Source organism: Pteropus alecto, unplaced genomic scaffold, assembly GCF_000325575.1.
Source record: "Pteropus alecto unplaced genomic scaffold, ASM32557v1 scaffold474, whole genome shotgun sequence".
In the NCBI taxonomy this organism is placed as follows: Eukaryota; Metazoa; Chordata; class Mammalia; order Chiroptera; family Pteropodidae; genus Pteropus; species Pteropus alecto.
In genome coordinates, this window is record NW_006434848.1 from 153,575 (window position 1) to 176,340 (window position 22,766).

The window sequence follows — 22,766 nt, forward strand, 5'->3', positions numbered from 1 at the left end:
CTTCTTGAAATCTTTTTTTTTTTTTTTTTTTAAATGAGAATTACAACAGAACTACCCCTTCGATTGCCTTGTGTATTCAGTAAGCTTGTGTGCAAAAACCACTGGGCACTCAGTGAATGGTGGCAGTCATTACGGGAAGAGCTGCTGAGAAAAACAGTGGTGGCAACTTCCTAAGTGCTTCCCGAGTCCAGGCAGTATCTCTATCTACTCCCCCACCAGCTCCGTGAGGTCGGCTCCATTAACCTCATTTTACAGATAAAGAAGCTGAGGCTCAGGGAGGTGAAATCACTGGGCTCAAGTCACACAGCTAAAAAGTAGCAGAGCCAGGCCTTGACCCCCAGGTCTGCCTAGCCTAGCCCACAGTCTTACACACGAGGCTGTGCCACCACCCATGCCCGACAGTAAACCTCGGATGTGAGTTCTACTAACGACTCTAGTCTTTTATGAGGAAAACGAGGTCCAGAGAGGCAAGGCTGCTTGTCCAAGGGCACAAAATCAGGATGCTACAGGGCTGGGGCTTGAATCTGTAACTGCCCAGTGCTTGTCTAAGAAATATTCTGCTTAGACCAGGGCTGGGAACCATTCGTCTGTCTCCTAGCAGCTCTTGCCAAGTCTGGCACGTGGAAGGTGCTCAGGAAAGGGCTGCACAGTCAATGGAGACTGCTCTGGGTGACAGGCCCCTGTGCGTACTGGAGCCCAAGCACTGGCTCTCTGAGAATGAGAACTGAGCTTGGAGCTGCTCCGGATAAACCTTAGAACATCTCCACATCCTAAAGACAAGGGGGTCAGCCCCTTCTGGCCCAGGCAAGGGGTAACTCTAATTGAGTACTTTCTTGGGGATTCAGTAAGCCAATGACGCAGTCAAGAAAAATGTGCTTGCTAGAGGGACCGACACTTGCAGACTGCCCCCTAAGGGTCTAGAAGGAATCTGGGGATCGCTGGGGTCTGGCCCTATCAAAAGCACTGTCCGGGAGAAAGGGCAGGATTGGAGGTGGGAGTGGAGACCTGTGGCTTCACAGGTGTTGGCGACTTCCTGCCCACCTCCCCTCACCTGCGGAGGGCTGTAGCTGCTGACGGTGGGGGTGCTGGTACTGGCGCTCGAGCCAGGGATGTTGCTGTTCTTGCTGTAGCTGCCGGGCCCTGGTGGGTTCCGAGCAGGGCTATAGCTGGGTGGTGGCGGCGGCTGCTGTGGTGGTGGCTGTGGCGGTGGCGGCTGCTGCGGGGGTGGCTGCTGCTGGGGAGCCCGGTTGTAGCTGCCTCGGTTGTTGGAGTTGTTGTTATCCCGGCTGCTGTTACCCCAGCGGTTCTGGTTGTAGCCACCACTTCCACTGCGGTTGAACCCTGCATGGGAGAAACCAGACGAGAGGCCTATCATTCTCAAGAGGCCATCTTGGTGACTGCTGCAGCCTCAGCGTGGCCAGGCACAGCGCAGGAACTGTCAAGGGAACAAAGCACCCCTTTTGGGCTTCTGAGACCCCTGGGCGTGCTCCCTTGTGCAGCCCTGATAACACCTGGCCATCAGTCTGTTGACAGGTTTGTTTTGCCTACTGGACTATGAGCCCGGACCAAGACTCTCTCGGTTTCTACTGTGTCCCCAGTGTCTTGACAGCTGTTGAATTAAGTAGAAGAGATATTCTGGAAGAGAGGATGCCAGGCACTGGGGATAGTCCCCTTCAGGCTTGGCTAAATGGGCCGGCCTCTCCTGAGCCCTTATGCAATTGTTTGCGGGGCCCAGAATCTTCCTCCTTCCAACTCCTACTGCCTCTGGACCTTGGCTTAGACAATGGCATCTCAGGAGGCCTTCCCTGAGCCCCACTCCTCCGCAGTTGGATCAGGTGTCCCCCAAGCGTACGGTACCCCTAGACTTTCCCATTAAACTCAGAATCCTTCTGGACTGTCACTACAGGGTGATGTGTCTATCTGTGTCATGGCTGTGTCCCTGGAACTGTCCAGCATAAGATGGAGACACCACAGGGCCTGTTTGTTAAATTGTGACCACACATCTTACTGCAGGGACAGCAGAACTTAGTGACTGAGAACTTGGGCTTTGGGTCACCTGATCCCAACTCTAGATGTAGCCGAGCAAATTCTGGGTAACTTAACCCTTGCAGCCCCTTTCTCCATTTGTTTTAAAACCAAAAGCCAAAATAGCTGTAACATTCGCCCTGCACCAGGTCCTGAGCTGGGACCCAGAAGTGGCAGTGAACTCGGTATGGCCTCTCTTCTCAAGGAGCTCGTGGTCAGATGAGGGGAAGATTCACAAACACGACAGCAAGGGCTTTAGGAGCTGTGCCCCGGGGGAGCAGGGTGGTGGGAGCGTCTTCCCAAGGCCTTGGAGTCTGACCCCTTGAGGTTCTGTCCCAAAGCTTGGCCCGGGGCTGGGGAACCAGAAGCGGGAGAGCTGTGTGAGACCACTCACCTCCTCGGTAGTTGCCTCCTCCACTGCTACCTCCCCCTCGGTTCTGGAAGCCTCCTCGGTTGCCCCCAGGGGGGCCTCGGTTGTCATAGCGTTGGAAACTGCCGCCACCCCCGCGGCCCCGGAAGCCACCGCCGCCTCCTCGGTTGTCAAAGCGCTTTTCGGGAGGTGGGCCGGCCTTGCGGCCTTCCTCGTTGTACTGCCTCACCAGCTTGTCCGCTTCTTCCCGCTGCAGCTCGATGAACAGCACCTCATCCAGGAAGTCGCCAACGTCTGGCAATGTGAAGTTGGCTGGGAGGAAGGGAGGACCCCAGAGGGAACAAGGAGAGGGGTCAGGACCTTCTGAGGTCCGGTCCCCTCCACCTCCGGGGCACTGGCCTGCCAGAAGGCAGAGGGGACTGGAACAGTGAGCGATGGAGGTGAGACAGGGTCCCAACCTTGGCTTCCCTGACAATGGCCAGTGGCTAACAAAGCACTTCTCCCTGTCCTGAAAGGCGGCTGAGCCCCACGAAACCAGTGTCTATAAGTGCCCCATCCCTCCTCACTCCAGAGAGCAGGCCAGGCAGCTAGTCACCTTATGCTGCAGAAGAGCAAGCTGAGGCATTTGCTCCCACATATCCTCTCTCTTTTCCTGCCCCAACCCCATCTAGTCTGATAACCTTGCCACAAGAGAGATCTGGGCACTTACACGGGGAGGGACAAAACAGAAGCAAAGAAAGAACAAAATAAAAATAATCAAGGAACTTGGGAAAGAAAAATTGTTTAAGGAGCCTGTTTTTAAAGGACCTTGTTAAGATGTCCCCTGGGAATTGCTCATCTCCTACCTTTCATTTCCAAGACTGCATGATCTGGGACGTCCTTCCCTTCCTCATCAGTTCGCTTTATTGTTCGGTCTTTTAGGTCCTCGTCAGTGGGACAGATGACAATAGCTTTGCGCTGGAAGCCTTCAAATGGTCTCATTTTTCGTCTCTGGGCTGACCCATAAACATTTGTCTAGGGGCAGGGAACAGAAGAGCCAAGAGTGTATTACAGGAAGGTGCTTTCTCCTGCAGGCATGACGCAGGCCGGCGACTTGAGGACAGGGCAGTTCTAAGCGGAGGAACCCAGAAAACCTCCCTTATTCCCTTTTAAGATTCCTGAGTCCACCCTCAGAAAACTGACCTGGGAAAGCAGCTGCTGACAGTCACAGGACAAGGAATTCCCAAGGACTGGGCTTTGTGTTTTAATCCTCTTTGCTCTGGGTGGCGCACTGCCATCCCGCCCCCAGCAATGCGGCCATCCTCATCTTACTGCGCCTCCCTGTATCACCCCTCACACGTTATGGTTTGTTTTACAAACTGAAGGCAAGACCCTCCACTATCAAAAATGATTTCGACTTGCTTTATTGCGGTGGGCTGGCACAGAACCCACATTTCCGAGGTCTGCCTATACATACTCCCAGTAAAAAATTCAGAGTACGAGGCATAAAGCTTAGAATAAGGATCTCTTCATCTGCCTACAGCCAGCTCTACTTCCCAGAGATGACCTACACTGAATTTATATATTTCTAGAGACATCTGTGACTTTTAACACAAATGGAATCACATTATATATATTCTTCACAAGCCTTTTTCCACTTACCATTTCTCTTAACATTTTTCTGTGCCATGTTCTCTTTTAATGACTACATATCATTTACAGAATGTATGTCATAATTAACCAGCCCCTTCTGACAGCTGTGTAGACTTTCATCAACACTGGTTCTTTTATTTCCTCAGTCCTTCTCTGAAACCTAAGCCTCACCCACAAGCTTACAAGCAGGGAGCATGACAAGGCAAGGGCCCATGCTTTTCCAAGCCACTAATGTTCTCTTCTCCTCCTCTAGGTGATGGGCAGGTGCATTCTGGGCTGGTGCTGCCACAGAGCCATGCCCTAGGCCACATCTGACGGCGAGCAGCAGTAACAATAGCTTCTATTTACTGAGTATCCTCCTATATGCCAGGCCCTTTGGGACTGGGGCCCAGATCCTTCGGACCCTGGGGCTCCAGGGACTCAGCCTGTGAACCTGAATCACCCAGATACTAATGGAAAAAAAAAAAAAGCAGCCCAAACCTCACCGCGACGTCCTGAACCTCAATCTCCGGAGGCAGGACTCAGGCACCTATGTAGGTATGCGCCCTATCCAGACTCAGACGCTCAGCAGAACTGGCACGATGAGGAATACTTGCATTTAAACAACTTTTAGTGGCCTGACAGGGACTCAAGAGAGAAGCTGCAGAGGGAGAAGGACAGTATGTAAAAGGGCATAAACAAATGGACAAAAAAGCTATATTCTGAAGATGCAGCCTGGCAGAGTGAAATAAGCCGAGGGTCAAGTCCTTGTGTGCCTCACAAACTCACTGTGGCCAGTCCTAATAGCTGCTTTACCTGTAAAGTGGGGACGAAGATCCTCCCTCCCGGGCTGACAAGGACTGAGCAGGGGGACCACAAAGCACTGACCTAGCATGAAGACTCTGAGTCAGGGGCCACATGCTGGTTTTCAAGGCAGGAGCCATCTTGACTGAGGCAGGCAGACGAGATGGCCTGGCATATCTCAGCCTGACTTGGCCACATCACAACCGTGTGGCCCTGGGTGAGCAACTTCCACTCACAGGCTCAGAATCCTCGTCTATAAAGTCAACCTACTACGTATTTAGTGAGTCGCAAGCCCTAAGTGGGGAAAACAGTAGGATTGTCATATGGTCACTCTTAAAACTGAAGGAGTTCATGTGAGTAAAAGCTCTTGGTTAGCCCAGGGCCTGGCTGACAGCTCAACAAATGGGCACCACTGTTGATATGGGCGTCGCTGGGTGGGGTGCTGTGAACATTCTTATTGTAATGTTGACTTGAAGCAACCCAGACGAGGGAAGGTGAAGCCACAGAAAGGCAGGAGCAGTGAGACGGGGTGGAAAGAACACAGGGTTTGGCGAAGCAGCTTAAGGCTGAAATTCCAGCTGTGCCCTCTACTATTTGTGAGTCTGTAGACAAGTCGCCTAATTAGTTTGAGTCTCGAATTTCTCCATCTGAAAGGCAGGGCGCAGACCACCTTCCTCCTGGCTCTGGTGAGGATTTGCAGGCGGGAAAATATCTGGTACGTGGCAGGGAAACGAGCTAACACCTGCAAGCTGGATTTGAAAATACGGCCAACGGAACTGACAGAGCTAGGGAAGGACCAAGGAAAGTAAAATTTGAGGAAAAGACGAGGCACAAGAGACCTTCTTCCAAGACAGAAAGGACAGGAAGCTGGGTTGTGGGTCAGCCAAAGCCCAAGGACTCCAGGGCACACCTGTGGGGAGACCTAGGGTGTGAGTGTGCTGTTCTCTAAACCAACCAGACTCCATGGCCCTGACACACACACACCGGGCAAAGGTGGTCTTCTCTGTTCCCCAGGGAAAGTGTCCCAACATTTATGAAGAGGGAGGGAGAGGTGTGTGTGACAGGAATACACATGTGATCTGGGCTTTAGGCACTGGCTCGAGAAGGCCTTGGGCCACAAATGGTTAAAAAGCACAGCAGGTTACAGGAGTTAAAGTCAAGCCCTCCCTCCATCCCCCGCCCCCTTCCTGGACTCTATTTCTAAGCAGAAAATGGCATCTGGTCATAGGAAGGTAGAATTTGACTTCTTCCAGCTAAATAATGAGGTTTTCTCCTGGCACAAAAGCCAGAGTAGATGGGTGCCAGGGAGTATGTGGCCCCAGACCATTCAGTGCACAATCTATTCCATGGTTTGTTTGCCCATAAGAAGGGATCCTATTTTGACTCCTTGGAACCCCGAGGACATGGGTCAACACCTCCTGGAGAGTTTCTATGGGGTAGACCTGCCCTGTCAATGTCCTGACCAGAAGACAAAGAGAAGCAACAATGCCAAGAAGGCTAGTCCCTGCAGCTTCAAGGGATGGGAGGGATGAGAGGGATGGGGGCGGCGCAGACTGGACTCGTAAACAGCTGGCCTCTGTCCTGGGAAGTGGCTAGATTCTGAGGGCTGCCTCCTCGGATACTTTGAAACCAAGGTGTAGAGAGCCCTCCTGGCTACGGTTTTCAAGACTGCACCTCCCTCCCCTTACTCCTTGGCTTGGGGAAAGGAAGAAGGGCGTCTAAACCGCACCAGCAGAAATGCAAATACTTGACTTTCCTTGAGGAAAGGGAGTTAGCTGCCGGTGGCTGTTGCCACAGCAAACATAGTGAGGTCAGAGCCCCCAGGCTGGCCCAGCACTGCTGTGGTCACTGGGGGCTGCTGGTGGCTGTTGCTAAGAGACCAGCACAACAGCTAGATCAGCTTTTCCAGCTGTGTGGGCTCCCTCTGCCTGGCTCCCGCTCCTCCCAGTTCCACCCTGCTTGAAGATGCCGACTCTGAGAAGGTCTGAGGCTGTCCCTGTTCCCTGGCCACCCCCAATCTCCAGCAGTGGGCCCAAGGACAGGGGTTGAGTTTCTCAGAGAAGATAAGTGGGTGGTTTTTGTGAGTGAGGGAAGAACACAGCAGGCTGTTCACAGCCCAAATCTGGTAAGAGTCCTACTGTCCCATGTCCACTCTCACTTGTCCCCTGTCCATAGCTCAACAAGTTCAGCCTATCAGTGGGAAAAACCCGGCTGGGTCCCAGAGGAGCAAACTTAAAGCTGGTGATGAGTTTATTCCAGGTTCACAGTGAGGTAAATCCCATGGAAGGAACCACAGGTGTAGAAGAGCTGGCTGGAGTGTCACAGTGGAACTGGCCGAGGCCCTGGAGATGGGGAGAGTGGAGGAAAGAAACATCCCTTTCTCCAACGTCTGCCAACAAGAAGTGGTCTGGGCCTCTAGCCCTGGGTTTGTTTCAGGCAAGGGTGTGGTGAATACGGATGCAAAGCAGGACTAGAACCCCACCCCCTTACAGCTGAAGTGAGGTTGGTGATGTCACAGCCAGCCCTGCCTCTGATCGCTGCTGGCCCGGCTCCAGGCTGTGAGAGGCCTAAGGTAGCTCCTAACCTGCAGACCCCAACTCTGAGGTGGTTGGGGGCCCTGACGAGTGGCCCTGCAGAGACCCTCTCAGAAGTCTACAGGAGGGCCAGCTACTGCTCTGCACTGTCTTGAGGCTCCTGGGTGGCATCTCATTCCAACTTTCCACTGTCTACAGATGACCCCAAAGAACCACTTGAAGCAATGAACCACTTGAAGCCCACTTCCCTGTTCTCCTTTCTCTGTGGCCTTTTACTGGCCAGGCAAATTAAACCATTCTTCCTTCCCCGACACCACTGATTAAAACATGACCAGGGCTCCCCACTGCCCTCAGGACAAAGCTTCAACTCTTTTCGTCATCTTCTGTGTCCTGGGCTAAGCATCCCACCTCCAGAAGGCTTCCCTAACTTTCCGCTATGGCCCTACACATCCTGGGAAGTCAGCAGAGATGTGTTCTACCAGCAAATCTACAGCATAACCTTGGACAGGTTCCCTTCCTCTATGAGGCCTCAGTCTCCCCTGTGTGGTCTATCTCCTTTCTTTTTCCCCTCAAACATTCCATAGCTATAACACCCATTTGCTCTGAAGAGAATACTGAGGTCGTCGTGGATGTAGGTCAAAGCCCCAAAGAACCCAAGAGCTTGTTCCCAATGAGACACATCCTGGGGTAGCGGACTAGGGTCCTGGCCAGACACAGGCAGAGTCCTGGCTCACACAGCCTCGCCTAGCTTCTGTACGCATGTTCGTCTTCCCTCTCAAGGATGGGCATTTCTGAGGCAAACCTACCTAAGAGAAGACCCAGAAGAGCCAAACGTGGAGAGGTCTGAACACTCACAAAGAACCAGAGAAGGGAAAAGACTGTCCTGGGCTCAGACCCAGGACCACAGGGACTATCTGGAATACTGGTCTCCTCTGGGAGTTTCATCTTGCTCAAGAGACAGCTATGCATCAGCTTACCTCTCACTGCCAGAGTTGGTAGGATGGGAACACAGGGCTTGCTCTGAATCTTTTACACACACACACACTTTTCTGGAACCCACGTTTGAGGTTTAAGGCAAAACAGTTCAAACCACTGACTGCAGACCTCTTCCCAGGCCTGAGTAACCTGCAGCTTTAGGCCCCAAGGCAATCTTCTAATCTGTGGTTAACCAGAGAACTCACCTCCTCCACTTTCAGAGTTTAGGATCTTGTGCCTCATTGCTGGCCTGGACCACTGGGCCTGTTCTGCACGTCCCTCCATCAGGAGGCCTGCAGACCTTAAGACCACAGGCGCACATGGTACAGCCCTGGACCATCCTTGAACAAGCCAGCACGTGCCAAGAAGGTCCAAAGTGTGTCTTACAGAGCTCTCAGCTGTACTGGGCCTGGTTAAGGTACTAGGGACTGACAACCCAAGAAGGCCCACTTTGAAATGTGAGGTTAAGATGATCTACCCCTAGAACTGTCATCCTTCTCCACTGGGCCACAGTATTACAGCTGATTTAACCAGTAAACTGACAAAATGACAGGCAGGAAACACTTGCTGGGGTACCCAGAAAAAGAATCCTCAGGCTGTTAAAACACCACCACTCCCATTTCAGGATACTGCAATCCTAAATGTCCTGACAACAAGAATGGGGCAAAGCAAGGCCAGGGTTAAAAAACAAACTCTTCAAAGGGAAAAAGACAGGTTGTATGCATGACTGATGGCGCTGAGCTGGGGCAGTAACCCTGGGTAGCTCTTGGATCGCCTGCACGCAACAGTTTTTTTCCTCCCAGAAATAAATTTATTCTAAACATTAACCCAATTAGTTGTTTTCATCAAAACTTAGCATTATGGGATCATGTCCTGTCTTCACAAATATAAGCGTCTGCAAAGCTCAATTCCATAGCTGCAGCACTGGTCACTGGATGAAAGTACACCTTTTCACGTCTACCTTCCGGAAAAGCAGAACCCAGAGCAATTCTCACATCTCCGCCATCACAGAAGAGGGCCAGGGCGTGGCGCAGTCCTGGCTGACTTTCAGTTTTCCTGGCATGGCTGCTCTATCAGCAAACTGCAGATGTCTACTTCCAACACCTAACTGCTTAGAAAGGTCGATTAATTTGTCTATCACGAAGAACTACCACCCACTAAATAGCCTTTCCTCTTTTTGTCTTTAAGAACTAAGTTCTTACATGCTCCTTTCAAATGTTGGATAGAAGACACCAATCTTCAACCGTAAACACTAGATCACCGGTTTACTATGAAAGGAGGGATCTGAGGACAAGGCAGCGGAAGAGACGCACAGGGGAAGGCACGTGGGAAGGGGCGAGGGCCCCATGCGCTCTGGGCGCCACCCTCCCACATGGCCACGTGTTCACAGCCTGGAGGCTCCTGCCCAACTCTTTTGTATGGGATGCTTACCCGTGCCCAGGCGGTCTGGCCCCCTTGAGCTTTTCACCGCCATTCTGGTGGGCCAACCACCATCCCAGCTCCACCCTCAGCAGGAGCTCTCTGAACGCCTGGCAGCCAAGTATCTGGGCTACACGTGTGAAAGGCACTCCAGCAAAGCTGCCTAGGTGGCGATGCTCCTCAGTTTACACATTTACATACTAACAAGTTTTTTAAAAAGGAACAAATGCAAGGCTGAGAGGAAAAGATGCTTGTTCACAGATCTCTCAAAACGGGATCTGCTACTTGAGAAAGGCTTCAAGAAGGACGTCTCACAGGCAGTAAACATGAGGAACTCATTACTCTGAGACCAGGATCCTTGACCATGTTTAGGTCTTTCATTCTTTTGAGAATGTTGAAAGCCATAGATAACCTCCAACTACTATGTGCCAGGCCCTGTGTTAGGAATGTGGCCACCATTATGACCTCCATTTTACAGAGCAGGAGACTGAAATTTGAAGGATGAAGTCAGCTGCCCACAAGCACGTGGCTAGGATAGTGGCAGAGTCAAGGTCTAATAAGCCCAGGTGTGGCCAGCTCAAAACTCCAGGCCCGTTGCATTTCATTAAATAGCTCTCACCTGATGATATTGTTCTGGGCTGCTGAGAGCCTGAGCTAGGCTTGGAACACGATCCCTGACCCCACCCAAGACTGGGTTCAGAGAGCTGTGTTAAGAGTCTGGGACTCTACCATCATGTATGGCTGACCCCCATTTGGCACTGCAGTTCAAATGCATTATGGGAGAAAAAATAAAAAGACCAGAGAGAAATATCCAGGCACCCAAAAGTCCCCTTCCCTCTCCTGGAGCATGATGGTTACCAGTAAGTACCTGGTCTAGGATGTAGTTGCGTTTCTTGCGGGCAGCAATCTGGATGAGGCGGTTGAGGCACTGGGTAGCCTGCTGGATCAGGACGTCCCAGCGGCCGGCGTAGTTCCGTTGTCGGCGTAGGCCCATCACCTGTGAGCAGGGGGTGGTGAGGGGTGGGTGGTCTTGGTTGCAGAGCAGCACTCGGGTGGTGGGAGGTGGCTAAGGAGAGACCAGAAGCTGTCCTTACCCGCATCTTATCCATGATGGCGTTGGTACCCAGGATGTTGTACTTCTTGGAGGGGTTGGAGGCCGCATGTTTGATGGCCCACGTGGTCTTACCAGCAGCGGGCAAGCCCACCATCATCAGAATCTATGAGAACGGGACAGGGAGGGGCACTGAAGCAGCAGGGCTTATAAGTAAACTTCAGAAGTAAACTTATCTGCGAATGGTAGAATCATAGGAAACTTTAACTCTCCTTGCATTTTCTAGTTTTCTAGAATATAAAATCACTTATATATCAAAAAACAAACAAAAAAACCCCACGTTATTTTTAGAACACATCACCAGTGCAGCATCTGCAGCCAAATCATCCCCAAGGCCAGCGTCATTTTTGTTCTTAGACGCCCTGGGTGAGAGTGTGGAGCGGCACAACCTCCTTGAAAAACGCACTCACCAGAAGTGAGTGCCTTCACATCCTTTTCTGCTGAGGGCAAAGCTCCCTATGCCAAGATTCGGATCTCACCCACAGCCCTCAGGAGGTTAGGAAAGAGCGCTGTGACCACTTCCTTTTGGAAACTTTCCAAGGTTAAGGTCTCTTACCTTAGCCCCCTCCCCACTCTAGCCTAAGCCACACCCATAACCGGCTTCCTGCTCTCCAGCCTGAGGCGCCAGGAGGTGGAGGGCCCTCTCTCCCTTTCTCCAACATCACTCATGCAGTGAGGGGTGCCGCTTTCACCATGCGTGTCTTCCCTCTGCCTTGGCATTGATGTGACCCAGGAGAGACGGCCACCAACTCAGTCTTCCAGGTCTACTCACCTCACACTCTGCCTTGGTCTTTGGTCCGACAGTGCCCCGGATCCGCTCACCCAGGGGAAGGTGCTGGATGAAGGTGAAGCCGGGAAGGACAGAACAGTAGGGCTCTGCCCTCTGCCCGAAGTTGAACTCCACTGCACAATTCTTCACCAGGACGTGGGGGTAGAGGGCCTGACCCCCCAGGGCTTCCTTCTGAATTCGGAAAGCAATTCCCATCCACTTCCCATTCTTGGTGAAGGAAAGTTCCACATCATTTCCACATTCAAAGTCCTGGGAGAAAGAGCCAAAGGAAGATAACCTTGAGCCAACGCTCAGCTGAAGGCACTGGGAGCCACAAGCTGGAGAGAGCAGACGCTGAGAGCAGAAACACATCAGGCTTCCCAGATTCAGGTGCACCCCTCCCCCCAACACAGATGTGGGCAGCACCAGGGAACAGTCCAGATGCATGGCCCGAAGCCCTCCTGGCCCAAGACCCAAAGCCTGGTGGATGCAAAGCGTGTCATTTTAGGAAGGGCCGAGTATTTGAGTATTATGCCTAATCTGAGACGAAGATGAAAGAAAAGGCAAACCCATCCATCCTCAGCCCCAGCAAGGGCCGTCTGTGAAGGTAACAAATGGAGAAAAAAGCCACGGCAGGGCCTTTTAAGTGCAGCCCAGCTCTGCCAACGCATTCATGTGTTGTTTGTTGAACATACACGTCCCCCGAGTCTCTCCTCTCCCTGGTGCATGTGTCTATGGCGATCAGGGCCTGACAGAGAGCCCAGGACACTATCCCAACTCAGTAAGAGCACTCACCAGGGGCAAGGTTCTCCGGGGGTGGGGTGGGGGTTGAGCCCAGTCCCGAACAACAAATGGAAACGAGCCAAGTGTGGGGTGTGAGGAAGAGAGCCCCAAAGTGGCAGTGAGAACATAGGGTCAGGCTGGCTGAAGCATAAAGGATGAGGGGGATGTAACTTCAGGTGCAGCTGGAGAGCCAGGCAGGACTAGACACTCAGCGAACAACTGCTCACTGAGCGCCTTCTGAGCAGCTGAGGCTCAGTAGTTCAGATCCTGTTTCAGAGGGTGGGCTGCCTCAGCGCGGCCATTGACTTACTGTGGCTTCAGGCCACACAGTTTTTTCACTTTCAGTTTCCTCACCAGAAAAGGGAGGCCATAAGATTCCACAGTGCACAAGACTGTTCCGAGGAGTAAGTGGGTCAGTGCGCTTACTCCACAATGAGCACACAACGAATGGGGCCTCCCAGCCCAAGACACCAGGCACTGCGCTGGGCTGAATTGTGGGAGGAGACATGGCCCCTGCCCTCAGCATGTGAGGGGCTCTCTTGTCACCGCGGGAGTTTGGACTTTGTGCTGATGGCAGAACAGAGCCCCTGACTTGTTATAAATAGGGAAATGGTCTGGTCAAAATTGTGAGGTTTACAATTAAGGGAGACTCAAAATTTGGGATCAGACGGCAGACTTGAAGCTAAGGACAAGGCCAGGCTCCTGATTTCAAGTACAAGACGTGGTTTCCCTTCCCTCTTGAAGGGGGAAACCACCTTGGGACTTGCCCGTAACAGACAGCGAAGCCCCTTTCCCCAAGGAGCTTCCTTGCTGCCCTCCTCAGTGCCCGCAGGGCGCAGCTCCACAGTCCTTGGTACCCGTTCGTCTCAGTGCTCACAGCTCAGGGGCACGCAAGGCAGACACACAAACATTTGCCGGACCGAATCCTGCCCCAATCCCTGCTGTCTTCTCACCAGAGCAAGCGTGGCCCAGGTCACCTTTGCTCTAACATGGAAATGACCAACATGGGGGTTAACTTTCGTTGTGGCCACCTGCTTTACTATAGGAACTTACCATACTGCATGTAAACCAGCACCCTCACCTGACAAATCTACCACTGACAGGCCATCTGTCCAAGAGCCAAGTGTAATCCTGTCACTCCTGCTAAGACTCCTGGTGGCAGTCAGGGCCTCAAGACCCTAAGTCCTTAAACCTCTCTCTTACCTCTCACTTGTGTCATCCCTGAGGCTCCCTGGATTATTACTGAAATGGGTTATGCTGTTCTCTCTACCTGGCAGGGCATTTTGTCCCTTTTGTTTTGTGAAGTTTGAGAACTAGAGATCTAACACAAGTGTCCTCCCCAATCCCAGGTTCCCTCGGGTCACTGATTTCCATACCTCCTCCAACCTCTCACCCCAAGTCTTTTAAAAAGTTATGGCATCCTCTGAACAGAAGAAACTGCACATGGAATCTAAAAACAGAAGCAGAGCTGAAGCAAGAGTCAAGGCCTAGAGTTCTTAACTGCTGCACACTCAGAGCTTCATGCTAAATGGGACAGTCTGGGGAGCACTGTCACATACTGATGATATGTTAAAATGCTGTAACCTCTTTGGAGTGTGGTCTTGGTGGTAGCTATCAAAATTTAAAAGTACATCTTTGACCTCAAAGTTACACTTTCAGAAATAAATACTACGTCTATATTCCCACAACAGTGCGAAGATGTGCAAACTGCTCACCCTGGCACTACTAGCTGTGCTCCAACGGGGAGGTGGGAGACGCTAAATCACACAGGAGACGATGTGCGGGAACACATAAAAACATCTAAGGTACCCCAGTAAGTAGGGAAAAGGATGAGCTGTCACTGCAGCATTGACTGTTCTAACAAATAACTTTCATGTCCAGCCACAGAAGACTGGCCAAACTAAACCAGGGTAAATTGACACCTGCATCAGAACACTAGGCGGCCACTAAACAAAAAGGTGAGACTAACCAAATGCCCACTCACTAATCAAGGATTGATTATACAAATACGGGAGACCCACACGATGACCACGGATGGTATGAAAATACAAAGAAGGCTTCTAGGCAGTGACATAAAAAGATCTCTAGGATACAGGTAAGCAAAAAAAAAAGATGCAGAATAACGAATATAATAAGCTACTTTTTGTATAAAAGAAGAAAAATAACATTCATCTTTTTTGAATTTGGATAAAGAAATCCTGAAAGCAGTGGGCTGCATACAGGGGAGGGTATGTGTGGACGGCAGAAGGAGGGGGACGGTCCGAAGAAGACCTTACGCTGCGCACTTTCTTATATTTTTTGGTATTTCTGGAAATCCTTTGAATTTATTAACTATTCAAAAATATTTTTTACTTGAGTTAGATCTATATTAACTGTGCAGACAGGGAAAAGTAGCCAAGATTTACTGCTAAATAGAAAAACTTAAAAGTTTAGAAGAGTATACACATGGTTAACTTTTGTCTAAGAAACATTTTTTTTTATTAAAAAGACAATGAGGTCATGAAAGACAAAGGAAGACAGAGAAACTATTTCGTACTAAATAGACATGAGGAGAGAATGCAAAACATGACCCTGGATTGGATCCTCAACCAGAAACAAAACTGCTCCAAAAGATAATGCTGGGAAAACTGACAAAATTCAAATGTGGACTGAGGAGTAGATAACAGCATTCTGTCAATGTTAAATCTGATAACTACTGTGGTTAAGATAGTAACAGCTTAGTCTTAAGAAATGCATGCTGAAGTATAAAGGAATGAAGACATGATGTAGGCAACCTCCTCAAATACGTCAGAAAAAAATCTAACATATGTTTGAGAAAATGGTAAAGCAAATGTTAGAATCTGGACAAGGCTCTATGAGACTTCTTAGGACTTTTCTTTAAGTTTGAAATTACTTCAAAGAGTGAAAAAACAAAAAGGAGAAAAAGAGTACACGTGCACAAATCTAAGGGACAAAGAGAGAAAATACCTAGAGGAAGTGTCTGCCTGGGCAGTCACTCCTTTTATAAAGGTAAAGGTCTGTAACTCCTAACGATAATAGCAGTTAAGTGGGGATTTACTGAGCACTCACTATGTACCACTGCTGAGTGCTTCCAGGGGGATTAACTTAATGACCCCACACGAAGTTCCGAAGCAGGTGCAAAAATTCTCATTTAGAGAAGACTATAATACAAGGAGGGTAAGTAGCCCACGGCTGTGAGTGGAAGAGCAGGGACTCGGTCTAGCGAATCTGGCCTAGAGCCGACAGCCTCAGCACTGTGTTGGTCATTGCTGTGGGGAACTGAAGTTTGCAGCTGCTCAGCCACCCTCTGTCGCACCCAGCGCCACCCTCCTAGAAGGCAGTGCACTGTAGAAGCCGAAGCAGGTGCAAAAATTCTCATTTAGAGAAGACTATAATACAAGGAGGGTAAGTAGCCCACGGCTGTGAGTGGAAGAGCAGGGACTCGGTCTAGCGAATCTGGCCTAGAGCCGACAGCCTCAGCACTGTTGGTCATTGCTGTGGGGAACTGAAGTTTGCAGCTGCTCAGCCACCCTCTGTCGCACCCAGCGCCACCCTCCTAGAAGGCAGTGCACTGTAGGAAGCCTGGCTCGACCAATATAAGGTAAAGGAAGAGGTCAGAGATGAGATGATGTCAAAGTGGGGCAAGAGCCAACACCACTGCCTTCGAGAGCACACTGGCTACCCCGCAGCAAAGAGAGAAATTCCTGAGTTTGTTTAGAAAATGTCACTCTAGTATCTAGGAAAAGAGGAAAGCTATGCATACCTCACGATCACCCCAAACCTCTTCAGGAGGCCACCTGACAGATTTGCACAAAAGACCAGAGGGGGGAAGAATGGCAGATTTTTGCACGAAATGACAGAAACATTCCAGTCTGTCAAAGAGAGACAAAGAGGTATGGCAAGAGTGGCTGGACATGGGGTAGACAATAAACAGAGGTATTCTGAAAAAGAAGTCTGCAGGTCCACCTAATAGGACCAGCATTTGGTTCTGCCAACTCCCAGAGGCTGCCAGCACTCACCGCAAAGCAGCCAATCACATCATTCTCTGCAAACTTGTCTCCGTAGTTTTCAAACCGGCTATTGGTGGACTTCTTCCCAGTGCCTCCATAGCCATAGGAGAAAGGCTCTTCGCCTGACGGAAGAAATAGGCAAAGGCAGGTTAAACCTGCGATGGTCACAACAGCCTTTATGGCTGTCATATACTTTTAAAGGAAAAAATAATTTTCTTTACTAGTTTACTAATCAGATGCTTTTGATGGGGAAAGGTGAGGAAGGTTCCATGGAAAGGAAGCCCTTCATTATGCAGAAATCCTGAGGGCTTGATGGGGTGAAGTGTTAAGTCTGGGAGTGGAGCTGAACTGAACTGCTCTGCACAGAAAGGAGAATTTAGAAAGAAAGGGAGGGGAAGAGAGGATCTGGGATAGAGGAAGGCTGTATGCTGAGATGCAACCCTTCCCTGTGACACTCAATATTCAATCAAATATACTAATGGCATCAATTTTTGGTGGCAGTGGGTTTTTGGCAGCAATCGGTAAAGGGGCTAGGTTTTGCTTCTGGAGACCATGAGGTCTAACCCCTAGGAAAGGTACTGGATTTCCTCAGGCTATGGAACCCCGCGGGGGCTGAAGCATCTGAGACCCCAAGGGCCCTGGCTGACACCTGGGTTACAGAGATCTTTGGCCAGGAACCCAAGGAGCATCCTGCCAGAAAAACACGAGCCAATGAGCATGAATTCCAGGCCCAGTTCTTCTTTGAACCAACTCTGTGTAACCCTGGACATCTGTTTGACCATTCTGGGTTTTGTATCTTCATCTATGTCAACTACCCACCGCTTACATCTCAAAACTGAGGCAAAGATAAAATGAGATGACAAATGAGTCTTAAATAAAAGATGCTAGTATGTATCAAAACGTAAACTGTACATTCCTTGTGACCTATCATTTCTACTTTCAAGAATCAGCCTTAAGTGAACAGTCAGACCGATTACATACAAGGATAGCGTAACTGTTTAACAGCAAATGATTACAACCAATTGAAAAAAAACCTACGAAACATTTATGAATAAGTGATACAACTCTACAGTGGTCAAAAAGCTATACTTATTTATCAAAATGTGCCCATCATATATTAAGAAAAAGAAATTAAGTTTCAAAACAGTATGCACAGTGTGACCCAGTCTAAGATATACCAAGAAAAAAAGAACTGTCCAGAAGACGGTGGATGAAAATGTTAACACAGGTTGTTACCTCGCAGGTTTAGTAAGTTATTTTCCCCCTCTGTATGGCCTGAGTTTTTATAAGGAGCACATATTATTTTTATAACGAGAATGTTTATGTGACCAAGGCAGAAGGCCTAGCCATTGGACACTGAAATCAGTTACTTGGGGACAGAAGGTCATCGAGGCCTGGGGTCCTGTGAAAATCCAAAATCTCTCACTGGGCAGGCCTTGTTTTTCTTTGCCAACCAGCCCTGGCCTCACTGGTCTCTGCTTCCCCTTTTACTCTGGGTTAGGCTCTGGACAGAAAATCCTAGACAGAACTTAATGAGGAACTTGTTTTGAGGACAGGTGATAATTGATTTTTTTTTTTTTTTTTTTAAGAAAGGGAACAGTTTTCTAAAGAGAACTTAGGACACTCTCCTAAAAGATAAGTTTTTCATAGAAAAGTTATTAACTTTAATCTGTCCAGCTGAATCTTGTTTGCCTGAAGATGGGCTGTGGCATATACCTAATCTTTGTGTCTGTTCCCAGTCCAGTGCTGGAAGAGAAGCTTAGGAAGCTCGAGAATCCAGGGACAGAGGCAATCACTCTCCTCTGGCCTGCTTGGCTGCCCTCCTTACCTAGCTGGGTGCTGCAGGAGTCGAGGGACCAGCCGATGCGGACGACATGTGGGTCGGGCTCCGTGGATGGAAGGTGCTTCACAGAGATTTCCTCATTGATCTGGGGACAGAAAACAGGGCGCTCAGAACTGATTCTCTGGAAGCTGGTGGGTTATAAAGCAATACAGGAGGGAAGCACATAGGCATTGAAAAACAGCAATGTTTGTGGCTGAGGAAAAGGTACCTATGCTGCTCTGAAAGCAGACCCTCCGAAGGGCTCACAAAAGTGCAGGGCCACAGAGAGGTATTTCAAAACATAGTTATTTTTTAGTTCTAACACTTGCTGCAGGGAAAAAGGGACTCTCATAATATTTGGCATAGAAAAATAAGCTGATCCAACGTCTTTGGACAGCGATTTAACAGTCTCCACTAAAACTCAAATGTACATACTGCGTACACTAACAATTCAATGTAGCACTGTTTATATTACCAGAAAAAATGAAAACAAAAACAAAAACAAAAAAACAGAAAAAAATCATCTGTAACGCAGTGGTCACATTATGGTACATCCACGCCACAGAATGCAATATAGCAATTAAAAAGAATGAGGCAGGGCTACTGAATGCACCGGCACGGAAAAAATGTCCAAGATACGGCATTCAGCAAAGGCAGCAAGAAGGATAAAAAAAGCGCCTTCTGACTTAACCTCTAATTAAGGTTAGAGGTTAGACTGCCTAAAAACCATTTGTATTTGCATTAGTTTGTGGCTTCTGGAAAGTTACACTATTTGGTTGAATATCAGATGCACAATTTTCACATTTTAACATCTCCAAATTCAGGATATACCTTATAATGGATGTGCTAAGAAAGCACTGTCAATTTCATTGGCAGTGTTTCTCTATGAGCAGCACAGAAAACAATACATAACTTACAGTCGACTGCCCTATGTTCAGTGAAAAATGATAACCCTTGGTCTTGGGTTCTACCTCTAAAAAATGGGGATAACAGTTCCCATTTCAGGATAGCACTGTGACGATTCATGGAGATAATCATGTAAAGAGCCTGGCACCACGTCTAGTGCATGCAGAGTGTTCTATGAACATTAGCTACCATAAATGTTTTGATATACAAAGGAGGGCACATAATAATCTGTTAATATAAGTGCTCTCTGGAGGGAAGCGAGGAGACTGGGAGGATATGACCACAACTTTTGCTTTTTCACACCGTACTCTTCTGTGCCATGTGAACTTCCGTTAAATGTGAGCATGCATTCTTTTCATAAACATAACTTGACACGTAACTGTGGAGAGATGATGGCAGAGGGTGGCCTGATGGCAGAATCTTTGCCTTGCTCTTCCCCTCGCCTCCCTTTAGTTGATGATGCCTCAGTCCATTCTTTCTAGCTCACTTTTCTTCCAAACAATTCCTTTTTCCAGTTCTACAAACATGTCACCCCTAGAATGGCTGGCTGGGTCAAATTCCACCAAGGAAAAATCTGCTTGATGAAGCAATGTTGGTTGGTCTGCTTTTCTGATATAGCATTTAACAATAGTATAGTTCTCTCAAGTTCATTATACTTTTTTTTTGGCTTGGACACAAAGTCTATGCTCAATCCTCTTTTGCAGTCATGGCTCTCACCAAGGTGGCTGATGACAGACTATTCCAAAGGTGGGATCTGCTTCCTGTCCCTATCCCCTGTTGCTCCCACTCACCTTCATCTCAAAGCACACACGGCCCCTTCTGACCCCATAGCTGGCACGGGCTCCTGACCACAGGTATGCGAAGCCCTCGATTGTGAGCGGGTAGCCACTACTCCGGTCTCGGGCCACCTTGAAGTGGAGATCGCAGTTATCTGTGGAGAAAAAAACCTGGAGTTGGCTGATGATTTAAAGGTCCCAAGAGAGAAACAAGCACAGACCTTTAAATGTAAGTTGCCCAAGGGTGTTAACCAGGAGTACACAAGCCAAAACACTGTGGGGACAGGTTCACGAGAAACTCGCCATTCTCCCTTTTAGCAGAAAGGCTCTGGACTATGGCAAACTGGCCTGCGCAGGATCAATGCAGCCGCCTCACACAGAAAATGGAGTTCTTTACCTGGCTGGGGTCCAAGGACAACCATTGGGGGAGACCTTTAGAATTGTACTCAAATGCCTTCTATGGGAATGTACACTTGCTAGGGAGAGGGTCCATATCCTCAGTAGTTTTAAGGAAGGCATTTTAGAATTGAAAAAAAAAAGCCAATCTCCACAGCCATTCACTTCAACCATTTCCCCCTGCACTAACTCAGTTTGGGAGCCAGACTCCTGCTGCTCAAACTGACCCTGATCCACACCCACCATCCAGGCACCACAGGCTCCCACCTGCTCTTGTGGGCCTAGGGCTCTCCTGCTGTAACTCAGACTCTTCCCACTCTTCAGGGAGCTAGTCATGCCTCTCAGAGTCTTTCCCGACCAACCTATCTAGCGGGTAAAGGCTGAGTGCCCTGGTCTGTACATTTGGCAATTGATTAGATGCTGCTTCACGGATCACTGCCACCCAATACTTTAAAAAATGTTTAGCTCTACTCTGGTATACTGTCTTTGAGATTGAAGAAACTGTATGATATGGCTTTATCTCTTCCAAAAGCATATAGCTATTGTTCTAATAAACATGAGGTATGTAACAAAATATATCAACAAACTGCTGTTTTACTTTCTGCTGTTGAAAAGTACAGTGTTCTTAGAGCTAAGTGGATTTCTGGGTGTGTTGAAAAACTTCAGATTCACAGGCTCTACCACTTAGATTCTGTCTTAGGAATCTGAGAAAGGGCAGGACCTCTGTAATTATTCCAAGTTTAGGTGTGCAGTCAAGGGGAAAGCCACTTATCCAGTAGGAAACATATTGAACTAGAGGACAGGGAGTAGGGTGGGCCAGGTTAATGCCTCAGAGGACAAAGTGACATTGGTTTCACCAGGAACTTGAATAGCTGACGGTAACTGGGGAACTGGTCATCAAAGAGTTAAGTTTCCCCAGCCACACTCAGGTTCTCTTCCTGATTAGATGACAACACCACGTACCAGTGTTCAGGGTTTTCTAAATTGCTCTCGTATCTGTTCTCTGCTGAGTGTCAATGAATGTCCTCTGCGGTATTAGGGCAGGATTATTCCTCCCTGAAGAGATGCTCAGAGAAATAGAATGACATGCCCAGGATCCCACAGAATGGGCTGGGAACAGATCTGTCTCCAAACCAGCACCCTATCTGGACTCTCATCACTCTGGATAGTGCCCGGCAGAGGCTCTGTGAAGGTCAAGGCAGTTTCCCAGTACTGACCGGAAGGCAGAATCAGACAAGCACACAAGGACTCACATGTGTCAATGGCAACAAGGGTGTCATCAAAGTCATCTTCATCTTCTTCAGCCGGAGGCTGAGGAGAGCGGCCCCTGTGTCAGAAATAGGAGGTAAGCCACAGGAGAATGGTCGAATGAGCATAGAGAAGGGAAATGAAGATGCTGTTGGAACTTATAAGTGGCCTCCAGACTGCTTCCTAGATTTCAATTTGTTCACACAGAGGTTAGCAGAAGAACTCTGTAACCCCACATCCTTGCAATGAGAGCAATGATTGTTAGCTTCTAGGGTGGGGACAGGGACCAGAGAGGGCATGCTCTGCTGGAGAGGACCATTTGAATCATTTGGAGAACTTTTTCAAAGATGACCCTACTCTCACCCACCCTCTGCATGTAAAAACTGCCTCCCATCCCGAAATGTTATCGACGGAAGGCTATGGTAGCCCGAAGGGTACTGGGCCAGAACGGGGAATGTGCAGCAGCTTAGATAAACCTCAGTAATTACAATCTGTCCACACACCAGGCTTCCTAAAATTCCACATCGAAAAGGATATGGAATGACCCATTTTTTTCAGTCTCCTTCTTTTTCAAAATTGTCCTAAATTACGAACAAGATTCATTTTCCTACCAAAACACTAAAAAGGAACTATATTAAAATACTGCTGGTTTCCAACATGCAGGAATAACAGGGAGTGGGAGAAGCTGGGGTGTAATCCTGCCAGGACAGTCTGGATGACCCTAGTCCCCTGTGTGCTCAAATCAAGCACCCCAGGCCCACCTGGCTGCTGGCACTCTGCGGGCAGCGGGCCGCCCTCCAGCCCTGCCAGTCCTGATTAGAAGGAGCTCATCAAAGGCAGGGAAGCTTTCCCTGCCAGCCTAGATCAGAGCAAGCGCTCCTCCTCTGCCCTCCATCGGCCAGAAGCTCTAGGCCTCTATACCATGGGATGCGGGGGAAGAAACTCAAGAGGGGGTTCCATGTCCTAACTTTAGTCAGAGCCTGTGAGACCCAGGCCCTGTGTTAAAGGGAGTCATAGCTAGTTAGAGGATGGACTCCCCCAGGTAGGAAATAAAATGCGTCAGATAATCAGTCCAGATGAGTAAAGGAACGGTCGGTCACTCCTACTTTCTGTGATCAGAAAAGGCTTCGCACAGGAGCTGAAGGAGAGAAGGAGGGAGGGACAGGACCAGAGTTGGAGTAAAGGGAGGGGGAGGGCATGCCAGAAA

The 22,766-nt window shown here is 49.2% G+C and overlaps 1 protein-coding gene across 11 annotated transcripts in view; it reads right to left on the reverse strand.

Annotated features, from left to right (window-relative positions):
- Nucleotides 1–22,766, reverse strand: part of HNRNPUL1 (heterogeneous nuclear ribonucleoprotein U like 1) — a 33,541-nt gene that overhangs the window by 2,173 nt on the left and 8,602 nt on the right. For all 11 annotated transcript variants that reach the window (XM_025045991.1, XM_025045989.1, XM_015588437.2 and 8 more), the window contains 10 exons: nt 21,565–21,638; nt 19,931–20,070; nt 18,240–18,339; nt 16,421–16,533; nt 11,622–11,888; nt 10,833–10,955; nt 10,607–10,735; nt 3,241–3,409; nt 2,420–2,707; nt 1,052–1,341 (listed from right to left, as the gene is read on the reverse strand). In XM_025045991.1, the coding sequence (XP_024901759.1) occupies nt 1,052–1,341; nt 2,420–2,707; nt 3,241–3,409; nt 10,607–10,735; nt 10,833–10,955; nt 11,622–11,888; nt 16,421–16,533; nt 18,240–18,339; nt 19,931–20,070; nt 21,565–21,638 (1,693 nt within the window). The remainder of the gene's footprint in view (nt 1–1,051; nt 1,342–2,419; nt 2,708–3,240; nt 3,410–10,606; nt 10,736–10,832; nt 10,956–11,621; nt 11,889–16,420; nt 16,534–18,239; nt 18,340–19,930; nt 20,071–21,564; nt 21,639–22,766) is intronic.